The 14,494-nt window shown below is 47.7% G+C and overlaps 1 protein-coding gene across 2 annotated transcripts in view; it reads right to left on the bottom strand.

The window, feature by feature from the left end:
• The window catches only part of ARFGEF2 (ADP ribosylation factor guanine nucleotide exchange factor 2), a 97,322-nt gene that overhangs the window by 66,077 nt on the left and 16,751 nt on the right, over positions 1–14,494 (bottom strand). The window contains exons 4-6 of one of the 2 annotated variants that reach the window (XM_003483981.5): positions 7,374–7,520; positions 5,990–6,169; positions 5,376–5,610 (exon numbers count right to left, since the gene is read on the bottom strand). In XM_003483981.5, the coding sequence (XP_003484029.1) occupies positions 5,376–5,610; positions 5,990–6,169; positions 7,374–7,520 (562 nt within the window). The remainder of the gene's footprint in view (positions 1–5,375; positions 5,611–5,989; positions 6,170–7,373; positions 7,521–14,494) is intronic. The other variant, XM_005654245.4, reaches the window with a different exon arrangement.

Here is a 14,494-nt window from a genome sequence, read left to right as displayed (position 1 = left end):
TAAGGGGTACAACTTGATGATCTGATGTACGCATACACTGTGAAATGATCGCTACAAGCAAACCAATGAACACATCCACGGCCTCACAGTTCCCTTTTTTTTTTCCTTCTCTCGTGGTGAGAACACCTAAGATTTGCATTTAGCAAACTTCAGCTACACAGCACAGCACTGTCGACACACTGCTGGACATGCGCTCTCCAGAACTTAGTCCTCTTACACAACCAAAACTTGGGCCCTCCTGACAAACACCTCTCCGTTTCCCTGACCACCAGTCTGCATCGTGTCTCCATGAATCCGACTGCTCTTGGTACATGTCGGCAGAGTCATGCAATGTTTATCTTTTTTGTGACTGGCTTCTTTCACATACATTAAGCCCTCCAGCCCCATCCCTATGCTTACAGATGGTAGGCTATCTTTCTTTGTTTAAGGCTGAGTAATATTCTACTGTGTATGATAACCACTCATCTGCTGACGGGCACTTAGGTTGTTTCCGTATCTTGGCTATTGTGACTCATGCTGCAATAAACATGGGAACGTAGATTATCTCTTCCAGGCCCTCATTTCACTTCCTTGGGCTATATACTCAGAAACAGGACTGCTGGATCATAGAGTGGTTCCGTTTTTCATTTTCTGAGGAACCTCCATTCTCTTTTCTGTAACAGCTGTACCAACTTACACTCCTACCGACAGGACACAAGCACGCCCCCTTCTCCACGTTCTTGCCAACTTTCCTCACTACTAGTCATTCTGACAGGTACGAAGTCCTTCTCTCATCGTAGTTTTGATTTCTACTTTCGTATTAGTAAAGCTGAGCACCTCTGTAAATGCAGGTTGGCCATTTGTACGTCTTCTTTTGAGAAATGTCTATTCAGGTCCTTTACCATTTTTCAGTGGGGTTATTTGGGGTTTTTTTTGCTATTGATTTGTATAAGATTTTTTTAGATACAGGGCTCGAACCTGAGCCCTCATGGATGCTAGCTGGGTTCACTAACTGCTGAACCATGACGGGAACTCCCAGATTTTTCTATTTAAAGGAAAAAAAAAAAATACTAGCAACACTGGGTCCCAGCTGGCTGGAACCAAGAGCAGCTGCCCCTTCAGCCCAGGCATGAACGCTGCACATGTCCTGCTGCCTCAGTCCTTACCACTCCCAATTGTGTCTCCTCCACTGAAGCCAAGCCGAGCGAGCAGGAAAGTAACACATGCTGAACAGCAAGTTTCTGCCAAGAGCGATAAAAACGAGAGACTGACAGGGCAGAGTGTTTTAAGAACATCAGAGAGAAAATGTTCCTTTGTGGAAGTGACCTCAAGGCGGTGATTAAGAGTGAGGGCTCTGGGGAGTTCCTGTTGTGGCTCAACAGGTTACCAGCTTGACTAGTATCCAGGAGGATGTGGGTGCGATCCCTACCCTTGCTCGGTGAGTGACGGATCCGGAGTTGCCATGAGCTGTGGTGTAGGTCGCCGATGCAGCGAGATCCGGAGTTGCTGCAGCTGTGGTGTAGGCTGGCAGCTGCAGCTCTGATTCTAGCCCTGGCCTGGGAACTTCCACATGCTGCGGGTGTGACCCTAAAAAGACAAAAAAAAAATTTATTGAAACATAGCTGATTTACAATGCTGTGTTAACTTCTGCTATTCAACAAAGGTACACTACATTATACATATTCTTTTCCATATACTTTCCCATGATGTTCACCACAGGACACTGAATAGAGTTCCCTGTGCTCTACAGCACGACCTTGTTTATCCGTCCTGTGTGTCACAGTCTGCTTCTGCCATGGAGTCTCATGTGCAAGATGAGGAAACTGAGGCTCAGGAAGGTTGAAGATTCTGCTCAAGGTCACAGAGCTACTAAGTAGTAGAGTCACCATCTGAAACCAGGCTCTCTGATGAAACCCCCACTCTGGCTGAAGGAGAATACATTTTCTCTATTTTGCAGTACTCTACAAAAGTTGGGCTGTTTTTCCCTTGAAGAAAGGGGTGCAAGAAGAAAAAAGTAAGCTAAGACATCTGTGAACGCACTGGTAATTGTGTACCTACAACAGCTACATATTAGCTGTACGAGTGTAAAAACACTAAAGTCTAATGCTGGGAGTTAAAAAGTCAGAATCTTTAAAGTGAACTAAAAGAAAATAGGAAATGACCGACCGCACATGGCACAGAGTGTGATAAAAATGTTCTAAAACTGACTGTGGTGACTGTTGCACAACTCTGAGAACACTCTCAAAGAACGGAACTGCACATTTTAAATGGGTGGATTTATGGACTGTGAAGTGTATTTCAATAAAGCTGGTTTTTTGTTTGTTTGGTTTTTTGGCCGCCTCATGGCATCTGGAGTTCCAGGGATCAGATCCGAGCTGCAGCTGCAACCAACGCTGCAGCCGCAGAAACACCAGATCCTTAACCCACTGTGCCAGGCTAGGGATCGAACCTGTGTCCTGGCACTGCAGAAATGCCACCAATTCTGTTGCACCACAGCAGTAACTGCAATAAAGCTTTTTTTTAAAAGAGTGACAACAGGTGTTCCCATCGTGGCTCAGGGGTTAATGAATCCAACCAGGAACCATGAGGTTGCAGGTTAGATCCCTGGCCTCGCTCAGTGGGTTAAGGATCCGGCATTGCTGTAGCTGTGGTGTAGGCCAGCAGCTATGGCTCTGATTCGACCCCTAGCCTGGGAACCTACATATGCCCTGAGTGAGGCCCTAAAAGCGGGGAAAAAAAAAAAAAAAAAAAAAAACCAACTGACAACAGCTGGGCCGTTAAAAGGGGTATGCATGGAAAAATGGTCAGGTCCCCAAAGACGGCTGCTGGCCATGCCCCCAAAGTTCACATAAGCTGGCATGTCACAGGCTCAAAAATCTCATTCTGTGAGTTCACAAAGAGCGATCTGATTCACTTCTTGGACAGGCTGGTAGACTGAGAAATTACCGCTTTATCAGCTGGGAAGGAAGGACTGCTAAGGGCGGGGGGAATGGGCTCTGCTCTGTCAGTGAACGGTCAGCCCTACAAGTTTCCCCGGGAGGCACCTTATCCGGGAAGGCCCCAGGAGGGTGGCCAGTGAAAGAGGACAATGTATGTGGGGTGCCTGTCACAGTGACTGGCTAGTCAAGGGTGGCAAAGGGATGGCGATTCCATAGGATGGAAACTGCAGGAGAGCTGGACCTGTGGTCTCTGTCACAGAGACACTGGAGCCCGGGGGCCTCGCCAGCCTGGACGTCAACCAGGGGCCCTGAGCCCCGGGCCGGCACCGCGACCCTCCACCTCTTGGGCTGCCCCCCCTCCCAGGCTTCCAGGGCTCCTCAACCTGCTCCTCTGGAGGACTCCTTCTTTCCCTAGAGCCACATCTGGAGGGCTGGAAGCCAGTCACTCTTCGTTCTGACCTGCCATCTTCAGGTCTGTGGTCTGATTCTTACAGGCACTCTGACTTCCATGTTCGTGGGAGAAGCCTCATAGGGCGCACCCAGTACCGGCAACCAGACCCACAGCGATGGACCAAGGGCAGTGCATTCTTTGTTAGAGCAGAATTTTAAGTCACTGTGTTTCTGCAAAACTGTATTCGAGAAATCAAGATTTCCTCCATTCATTAAAAACAAAAAAATGTGTTCACTGAGTGTCTGACATGTATGCTGGGCACCACTGTGGCCACTGGGAATATAGTGGTGAGCAGCATGGCCTAGGTCTTGGACCAGGAACAACGAAACCGCAACTCTTCAGTGATTTGGGGAAGTGAGAAGTGCTATGATGAGAATAAAGAGGAAGAAGGGACAGAGTAACGGGCAGCTTCAGAGAGGGGATTAGCTGGAACCGACAGACCTGAAGATAAAGGGGGGGAAGGAAGGGACAGTAAATACATGGCACTGGGAACAAGCGCGGCACTTTCAAGAACCAGAAACACGGCAGACAAGGGGAAGGGGGGCAGGGCAGGCCACCCAGGGCCTAGGGAGCCCTGGGGACTGGGCAGGCACAGATTGCACCCTGAAGGGGATGGGATGGGCAATTATCAGAGAGGTTTAAGCAGAGGAGGGTCATGTCCTGTTTCATGATTTTAGGAGAGGACTTTGGCTGCTGTGTGGAAAGTGGGCTGCAGCGGAAGCACTTTCATGCAGCTCGGAGACTGGTTTTCACAGCCGCAGAGCTATGCTCACTACTGGGTGTTTAAATATTAATATTTATTGATTGGCCACAGCCTGATAAAGATTATACTAAAAACCTGCCCTATTCTTGCCCTGAGAGTTAATAAGGCAACGATGCCAACAGAAAGGGAAGGTGGACCAAGCCTTTTCTGAGCACCAAGACATATGACAGTGGGACTGAGCAGCTGCAGGACTGAGTAGCTGGCCAGTGTTCACCCTGAGACACAGGCGGTTCTTAGTGGCAACTTTCTCTTTGATCTTTGTTTGGGCAAAAGCATACAAAACAACATCCCAGCAATGACACCTGGCCTGTCCTTAGGGATGCTACCATCTCTGGTAAATTACAGATGAACAAAAGCTGTGCAAGTATAGGCGCTCTGGTAGCGGACACACCGCCAACAGAAGTCATTACTAATAACAGCAAAGAAGTGACAAGACCAAGCACAAAGGTGTGTCAGATACTTCATGTAGAACCACCAGCTAAAGTGAAGAATTATTTGGCAGAATTACCTGGGAAGAAGATACATTCCTGAAAAATATATGAATTGAGGATCTGGTTTGTACAAATTGCCCAGAGAGAGATACAAACACTTAGAAACAATCTTATATAACAACCCGATCTGAGCTTTCATGCCAAATGCGTTCTATACTTGAACACTATCATCAGGTCTGGAAGATCTCTCTCTTTTAAAAAAGCGAACACAACCAAGCAGTGCACTTGGTCTCAGAAGAAGAAAACGAAGCTATCTGTCTATCTGTTTCTCTAAGAATCCACCCACCCATCCACCTTCTGGCTCCTTTCACAGATGGGCATAAATAGCATCTAACTGCTCGGCAGTGGGCAGGGCACAGAGATCCCATGTATACAGGACAGAGGAAGGCTTTGTCCTCCTCTGGGAGATAAAACTTGACACTGAATGACTAACCACCCAAAGGATTAACTTCTGGAAGACAAGTGCTCCAAATGAACCCACAGCATTGAAGCTGACATCAAGTGGCAGAACCCAGGTACATGCCAGGAACTATCCAGAAAAAACTGCCCAACTGACAACAGCAGCTGAGACACCATGCCTCCCAGCTGTATTTTGAAGGAGCAAAGCAAAAGGGAAGTCAAGGGGGAGGCCCCGAAGGAGAAGAGCTGCTGTCAGAGGTTGCCTGCGATGACACCGGACAAGTCCTTCACTGCCTCTCAGATACAGGAGGGCCCCCTGTCACTGCTCAATGGGGACAGCACATGGGTCGTACCTGAGAGCGACGGGCCTCTCTCTCTGAGCGCATCTCCATTCTCCACACTCACTTTTCCAGAACCACTCCTGGCATGTTCGCCATTGGTTAACTCTGTCTTTTCAGGAGTTGTTGGTTTGCTTTGTGCCTGGCTCTGCTTCAAACGACTGAACTTTGGGGACACCGCTGCGGCTTGGATCACAGGGGACTGGGGTTTTGAATGGACTGGTTTTTCCAATTCTCTGGCCTCCTGCAACTGAAAGACAACAAAAAGAAGGGATTCAATCTAAGTGGCTCCAGCGTTTTGATAAGGGACAGAAAATACGTCATCTTGCTGCATAAAAAATTTCCAAGCAGAAGGATAGAATTTAAAAAAGGAAATAAATTCCTTCAACAAACTCAAAGCAAATTCTGAACGCAAATTTTAAAACTCATGCTAGATTCATCTCTGCTTTTTAAGGCAAGAACAAAAACAGGGTACAGAGAATTCAGGGGAGAAAGGGATAAACTAGAGGGATAAAGGGACAAAGGAAAATGCTAGCAAATCTTCCCCAGGCACCGAGGTCCCGCCTGAGACAGTCAGTGGCGTGGGACGGTGTCCCACCCCTCGGCAGCTGATAAACGCGCCCACTCACCACCTGGTTTTCCATGCGGGTGAAAATGACGTTCAGCATCTGTGTAAGGGTGGCCTTGGCAGTGGTTTGATTGATGAGATTTTTGCTGGCCAAGTAGATATTGTAACATGTCCTAACTGTCTGCAGGACGGTGCCCTCGTGGATTTCAATGTGCGGGGACGTCACGGCAGTCAGAAGAGCCTAAAACAAAAATTCACAACCTTCATCTTCTCAACCCACCTCCCACCCTCTCACAGCCAAGCTTTTCTATAGGGTTTGGCTTTTTTTTTTTTTTTTTTTTTTTTTGGTTTGGTTTAAGATGATGGCTCTGCAAACTCAATTGGGTGATTAGGACCAAGAGCCAGCTCCCTACGGCTCCAACTTTAAACACAATTATTAATACCATAAAACCCAAATTATTAAAAATAACTAAAGAAGGGGGCTTTCTACCAACTTACTTTTTAAAAAGCCAAAAACACAGACACCTTTCAGAAGGGAAAATGCTCCAACCTCATCTTACCTACACAGATCACAAAACATACACATTTTGATTGGGGGGGGATATGGAGGGGCTGTCAGTTTCTCAGTTACCTGGCAGCTAACACAGAGCCCACAAAGCCCTCACAAAGCCAATACATCCACGGAGTTCCCGTTGCGGCGCAGTGGAAACAAATCCGACTACGAACTGTGAGGTTGTGGGTTTGACCCCTGGCCTCACTCAGCGTGTTAAGGATCAGGCACTGCTGTGAGCTGTGCTGTACGTTGCAGATGCGGCTCAGATCTGGCATTGCTGCTGGCTGTGGTGTAGGCAGCTACGGCTCCAATTCGACCCCTAGCCTGGGAACCTCCATATGTTGCAGGTGCAGCCCTAAAAAGACAAAATAAAAACAAAAACGAGCCCCAAACAACCCCCAAAAAACAAAGCCAATACATCCGGATTTAAGATTTGAAACAGTCTGCTGACAAGCGGACGGGACCACCCCACTCCAAACCATTCCTGGCAGCAGAAATGGAACAGGGCACGAAGGAAAAGGTGGGCAAGAAGACAGAGGAAAACTAGTGATGAAAGTGCCAAGACAAGGACCTGCTGAGAAATGGCAGTATGGGAATCTGGAATTCCAAGGGGAAAGACCAGAAAATTTGAAGTCAATTTAATTCACAAGCAATTTATGCAGTTATTAGCGGAACTGTTTACTGTGAAAACACACCTGGTTGCACTCTTCTTGTCTCAGTCCACGCTAATAAATTCTGACACTTCACAAAAGATCTAAGTGATGCTTACATTTTTCTGTTCCAGCTCAGCACCTCCTGAGACAACTAACACATGGTAAATTAGAAACCCAAATTCCAAAGGGGGATGAGCGTCCTCATTTAAATTCCAGACCAGGCAGACAGACAGAAATACCTTAATTATCTGTAACTGAACTCCTTCATCGGTCTGAGGGCCCTGAAAACAATTGCAAATGGTTTCAACGATCCTGTCAATCAGCCGCTTCCCGGGGGCTCCACTGTCGGGGGCGTTGCCGGTGATGTGCCCATATGCGATGAGTTTCTAAACACAGAAAGAACAGACGTGAGAAGTTTCTGCCTGGCCAGGGCTGAGGCCGCCCACAGCAGTAAAGGGCAAGCGGCGAGCTGGGCCGTTAACTGTCGGTGCCCACAGATCCCTCTGCTCCCCTGGGCGCATAGCTCTTGCCTGGCTCCCGACGGCAAAAGAGCCCCAGGACAGCAGGTGGGAGAGGGTCCATGTAGAACGCCCCACGCCCTTGCACAACCACGGAGGGATTAAAAATAAAGACAGAAAGTAAACCTGGGAGATTCAAGGGAAATGGGGAATGACCGCTGATGAGCAAAACAGGACTTGTTTCTGAGGATAAAGATGGTCTCTAAGGAGACTGCAGGGCTGGCTAAACGACTCCGTCACTACATGAAGATCACTGAATCATATACTGCAAATGGGTGAACTGTATGCATGTAAATTATATCTCGAGCTGTGAAATAAAAAAAATTTTTTTTTCCAAATGGAAAGACACATAGGAAACTAATGATAATGTTTTGCTCCAGCCCAGGGAGAACTAAGCAGCTGTGGGCAGGGGTGGGACGAGAACATATGGGAGTGCAGACTTTCTTTCTTTTTAAATGGTGAATCATGCCAGTGCATTTTCTATTCCGAAAATTAAAGTGAAGACACTAATGGAATTCTGCACCTATGTTATGAGACTGCGTGTCACCCGTGTGGCGGAAGAGAGGAGGGGCCGCTCGGGCTATACCCTCTCAGTCAGGTGACAGATCAGTTTGGACAGGGGCCGCCTGCCTGGGCCACGGCACTCAACCTGGATTTCATCACAGACAATCTGAGAGCTGGAAGGGAGCTCAAAGGTCAGGACGGTTTCTAAGCCTCACAGTCACCTAAGGGAGCTCCTTACAAATACAGATTCCTGGACCTCAACCCAGACCCACTCTATCATCAGAACCTGTGGGGTGGCACCTGGGAATCACAGCTTTTTTCCCTGCCATCTGGGTCATTTCGATGGTTGACCAGATAAAAGAACCACTCATCTGCTACAACCCCTCCGGGAAACATGAATTCTAAGGCAACCTCTGCTTCCAGTGACTTAGCAGAGGCTCTTACAAACACTGTTCTGTTCCTTATCTTTTTGGTTCCTGGCCTGTCGCATTCTTGCCTCTACCTGCAGTGACACAGCTCCTGAGGCTATCCACAGTGCCACCACCTCCAATAGGAAGACAAAGCAACCTGCTGAGGCCTGACACTGTTTCTCAATGGCTTTCCCCTCTTCATTAGCCTAGAAGAATGCCACCACTCAGTCAGGAGAAAGAAACCCAGACCGAGTGGCTGAGCGCAGAAATATGGCACCACTGGATTGAGTGACTGGGTGAGCAGGACAGAGGCCTGCCCACTGCTCAGTACCAACCCCAGAGTGCTCCAGAAGGCAGGGAGGTGCCCCAGCATGGCTTTTTTGGTCTTTTTAGGGCCGTACCTGTGGCATATGGAGGTTCCCAGGCTAGGGGTTCGATCAGAGCTGTTGCTGCTGGCCTATGCCAGAGCCACAGCAACACCAGATCTGGGCCGCATCTGTGACCTACACCACAGCTCACAGCAACGCCAGATCCTTAACGCACTGAGCAAGGCCAGGGATGGAACCCGCAACCTGATGGTTCCTAGTCGGATTCGTTTCCACTACACCACGATGGGTACTCCCCAGCCTGTTTTTGAAGAACGGTCCCGATGCCCTTACATTTCACCTCTCAGCGCTGCTCCCCATGTGGGCTTCCTGTGAGGGCGGCACTGGCCTCCTGGCAGATGAGCTCTGGTCTTGGACCTTACTTACTTCCTTAGCCCTAATGGACTCAAGTCCATTTTGAGGACTGGGTTAGAGGTGAATCACTGCTATTCCATTCAAACACGAAGAAAGATCAGCAGTACCCCACCACCACATGTTCCTTAATGCACACATGACCGTTCAAGTGGAAAAGGGTGTGCACTGTGATTTTACTCCCTGATCTGTGCACTGAGACACGGCCAGGAGAAAGCAGGGACCCTGCATCCTGTGGGTCATTCTAGTTCTGCCTTCTCAGGCTTCCTGGTGCCAGGTACTGTCCTGGGCACCGGGGATACAATGGTGATAAGACAGTCCTCTTTCTCCCAGGGGCCTGAGCGCGCCTGGCAAGCGCACGTGGGCAAAGTGCCCTGCATGGCGAGCGAGGTAGAAAGTACTGGCGGGCGTAAGCAAAGGGCAAACATGAGTTACGTTACTCATCATGTTTCTCCCCCCAGCTCCTGAGCAGAGAACAGGCAGGCGGGCAACAGGAGTGGAAGCAGGGCCACCCCAACTGCCTAGGAGGGAGACGCTGGTGGCTTGGACGGTGCAGGCTGGCAGACATGGAGAGAAGATCCTGCCTTGTTCTTTGCTGATGCCAACTGGGGATGGGAAGACGGGCAGAAGTGGGAGGCCTCTGGGGAGCTGACTCCCTGATGCTTGTGTCCAGGAGGCTGCCCCAGAGGGATGCTGCCACCTTGTCAATGCCCCTCTAGAGGGGAAGAGATAAATAAAATGGTGACACAGCATATCATTTATCAGTCAAAAGGAATGCCCTCTACTTGTACACAGTGCTCTAACAGACATTAAAAACACTGTTGTAGGAGTTCCTGTCGTGGCGCAGCAGAAACAAATCTGACTGGGAACCATGAGGTTGTGGGTTCGATCCCTGGCCTCACTCAGTGGGTTAAGGATCCGGTCTTGCCGTGAGGTGTGGTGTAGGTCGCAGATGGAGCTCGGATCCCGTGTTGCCGTGGCTGTGGCGTAGGCCGGTGGCTACAGCTCCAATTTGACCCCTAGCCTGGGAACCTCCATATGCCGCAGGTGCGGCCCTAGAAAAGACAAAAAAAAAAAAAAAAAAAGGAAGCGGGAATTTCATCACCAGCAACCCGCGTTGCTGCGAAGGCATGGGTTTAACCCCTGGCCTGTGGGTTAAAGGATCTGGCGTTGCTGCAGCTGCTACTCAGATTCAATCCCTGGTTCAGGAACTTCCATATGCCGGGGGAGCAACCAGAAAGAGAAAAAGAAAAAGAAAAAGAAAAGAAAAGAAAGAAAATTATACAGCTAAACAGGCCCCTGGGTTTGGGGCTAGTATTCCAAGGGCCTTCAGCCTTATCTGTAAAATTCTAAAAAAATTTCTAACCGAGAATGTAGTCATGTACAAACTCATATTATTACATGCAGATTTAAATGTGCCCTAAAAAATCTCAAGTCTTTTAGAAATAAGAGCTAAAAGACAATGCTCATGGTATGAACTGGACAGCTTAGCCCAGAAGTTTCCTACAGCCTTCACTGAGATATAGAAAGAAAATATCAGCACTCTTTTTATCTACTTTTTTACCTTTTCCTTTTAAAAGGTCTGTTTTTGTATGTTTAATAATGGATGTAATTTAATAACAGTAGTACATGTATGTAATCTCATAATTGAAGAAAGACGAATATTCTGAGAGGATATTCTCAAAAATAATGTTTGCTGTTGGCAGGTGCCCAGGAAAACTTGGCGATCACTCATCGCTTTAGAACTTTACCCTAGTTCCCCAGTTCCCCAGCCCTGGCCTCGGGCAGTGAATGGAGAACAGGTGCTGAAGGAAAGGAACATGGAGAATCTTTATCACTTGGGAGAAGCCAGAAGCAAGGGAAGGCTCCAGGCTGCCCTGTGGGGAGAGGGGACTCTGTGCTCTGTACCCAGAGCAAACCTCACCTGGAAGCGCCTCTGCTAGCCCATCGTCTGGCCAAGCTCAAAGACGGGTGCCCTGATGCCCCGAACTGCCCAGGGCACCTATGGATACATCCGCAGCTGGCTTCCATCCTGTCAAAACCCACCTTTGTCCCCAGACACTGGCCTTCCATGTCCAAGGCAGAAGTCACCTCCCCAACACTGGGAAAAGCCAGTCAAACAGGCTTTGCAAGGACAAACCCCAAGAGAGAAAGTAAATGTTTCATTCAGTATGCCAGGGAGCACCCTGTCACTTTCTAAATGTCACAAAAGGACAACATGATTGTGTTTTGAATACTAACCAAAGAAATCCTAGTGTACCTATTAAATTACAGGGAACTTCCATGTGGAAAAAGAGCTAACCATATGCCATAAGCCTTGAGACAGGTATTGCACTGAAGCCGCTGAGGTAAATAAAGCGGGACGTCAATGTTCCCATCAGAAATCATATTCCCGTGTACACGGAGCTCCAGCAACAGATAGCATATTTTTAATTAAAGAGGCCAGAACTATAGAGTAATAACTAAGAGTGGAGGTCAGCGACCTGTTTCTGTGGAGGACCATGTGCCAAATATCTAGACCATCGCAGGTCAGATGGTCTCCGTTCCAACTCTTCATCTCAGCCTCGGTAGCTGGGAAGCAGCCGTAGATACTACGTTAGCGGAAGGGCACGGCTACGTGAGGGACTGAATGTGTGTTCCTCCTGATCCCTAGGTTGAAGTCCTCACCCTGATATCATGTGATGAGGAGGAGGGGCCTTTGGGAAGTGATTAAATTTAGATTAAGTTTACATGAGAGTGGGGTCCTCGCGCTGGAATTAATGCACAGCTAGCTTGCTCTGCCTGCCATGCGAGGGCCTGGGGAGAATTCGGCCGTCTACAAGCCAGGAAGGGAGTTCACCAGGACTTTCATCAGCTGGCGCCTCGTCTTGGACTCCCCAGCCTCCAGAACTGTGACGAATCAATGTCTCCTGTTTCAGCCATGAGTCTGCGGCATGTCAGTCTGAACAGATGAATAAGACAGTTGTGTTCCAATAAAACTTGATTTACCAAAGCAGGTAGCAGGCCAGATTTGGCTCATGGCTGTAGTTTAAGGACCCCTGATTAAGAACACAGACTTGGAGTTAAACAAGTCCTAGACACCCATCCAATCCCATCGCTGCCTGGCCAGGGGAACTTGGCAGGGCTGGTCATTTTGTTCTCCAAGCCTTAGTTTCACTGATTCTAAAAGGAGGATGAGACGAAGAACCTCTGACGGTTACAGAGAAGATCAAACCCGATGATATAAAGCACTTAGCGCAGGGCCCAGCAGGGGCTGGGTGCTCAGCACGTTAGCCACCGCCGAGCACATCACTAACGTTAATAACTGGCAGCGCCTGCTTCCCAACTAAACCTTAACATGAGGACAAAACAACTAAAATTAAACTTATGATAAACTTCCTCAAAAAATGCTCACGGCAACAAATATTTTAGGACAGAACTAGGATTTGAGCCTGCCATTTAAAAATCCTTGGCTCATGATGTGCTTCACAAAGGACAATCTGTACAGAATTACACTCAGAATATGGCTTTTCATTTGGAAGAGATGCTTCTGTGAAAGAAACTGTCACCAATTTTCAAGTATAAATGTATCAAAGAGAGATTAATAGAGTAAATATTAGAGTAGAGATGCCAAAAATGTGGCATGCCCACCACCACTTGGCAGGCCTGTGCCTCAGCAGACATAACCAATCAATCACAGCACTTTTTTGAGAAACTCAGATGAGGGTCCAGGTATTTTTTTCAACTGTTTTTTTTGCCATTATAATACAGAATCTACTGACTATTCCTGTTTCAGAAAGAACTGGTAAAGTGTGGGTCTCTCTAACATATTTCTTTTAATTTATCAAGCTCTTTTCATTGACGTAGGTGGCCTCCTGGGGTTAAAGACAAATGTTCTTTGAGGTAACCAGAAGGCTCAGGGGTAGACCTTAAGGAAAAATACAAGAATGTTGGACAAGGAATGAAGAAACACAAGTCGTCTTGTCTCCATCCCTCACTATCTGCAGGTCATTGGATGAGTCGCCCTAATTTTTCCACTGCTGCTTTTTCACCAGTAAAAAGTAATTTATAACAAGGTTACTTGTGACCCTAAATACAGTCAATCCTCATTATTCGCAGATTTGTACCTGCAAATGCGCTCACTAAAATTTAGTTACACACCCCAATTCAATACTTGGGATGCTGTTGCAGTCATTTGTGGACACCAGCAGAGCAGTATTTAAAAAAAAAAAAAAAAAAAAAGTGAGTCCCTGGATGCACAAATTCCCAGCTGAGGTTGAACAAGGAGACGCTGTGCCCTCCTGTTTCAGCTCTCATATCATAAGCAGTGTCTCTGTAATCTAGTGCCACGTTTTTCACATTTTGGTCCTTTCTTTTCTTTCTTTTTTTACTTTTTAGGGCCATACCTGTGGCATATGGAGGTTCCCAGGCTAGGGGTCCAACTGAAGCCGCAGCTGCTGGCCCACACCACAGCCAGAGCAACTCAGGATCTGAGCCACGTCTGTGACCTACACCTCAGCTCACGCAAAGGACCCCTAACCTGCTGAGTGAGGCCAAGGGATGGAACCCGTGTCCTCATGGATGCTGGTCAGGTTTGTTATGGCTGAGCCACAATGGGAACTCCCCACATTTCTGTCCTTTTTGTTGGTGATTTTGCCCTTTAAAATAGCCCCCAAGCGTAGTGTGGAAGTGCTGCCTGCTGTTCCTAAGAGCACCAACACAGGGATGTGCCCTACAGAGAAATGACGTGTGACAGTGTTAGGCACGTGTCATAGTGCTGTTGACCGTGAGTTCAGTGTTAATGAATCAGTAATATATATTAAATAAGGTGCTTCAGTGGTTTAGGATTTGCTAACTCGGTGTTCGCAGTGACTTTATAGACTATCACCACAAATAACGAGAGTTGATATCTATTTCTCTACCTGATATTATGACTATTAATGCCATCAATAAAAAAGTTGCATAAAAATACCCTATGTGCCCGCATATGTACCAAATATTCCAGTCAATGCTAAAGACGTCATTTAGAAAAACACACATAAGAGGGATCAACAAAACACTTCTGGAGAAACAAATTCTCCTGCACTCTCATTCTTCCCTCCCTCGCGAGACCTCCAGAGAGAGGATGTTGGAAGGCCCCTTTCGGCATCACCTCCGAAGCGTGGAGCACCAGAGGCTCACGGCATAGCTCCTGTGTAAAGGACCGCCTGTG

Source organism: Sus scrofa, chromosome 17 (assembly GCF_054392235.1).
Source record: "Sus scrofa isolate SSC_HxYL_T2T_F1_AM1 chromosome 17, Sscrofa_HxYL_maternal_Yorkshire_Landrace_v2.0, whole genome shotgun sequence".
Classification (NCBI taxonomy): domain Eukaryota; kingdom Metazoa; phylum Chordata; class Mammalia; order Artiodactyla; family Suidae; genus Sus; species Sus scrofa.
The sequence above is the reverse complement of the archived record's forward strand: the minus strand, read 5'-3'. Positions and strand labels throughout refer to the sequence as shown.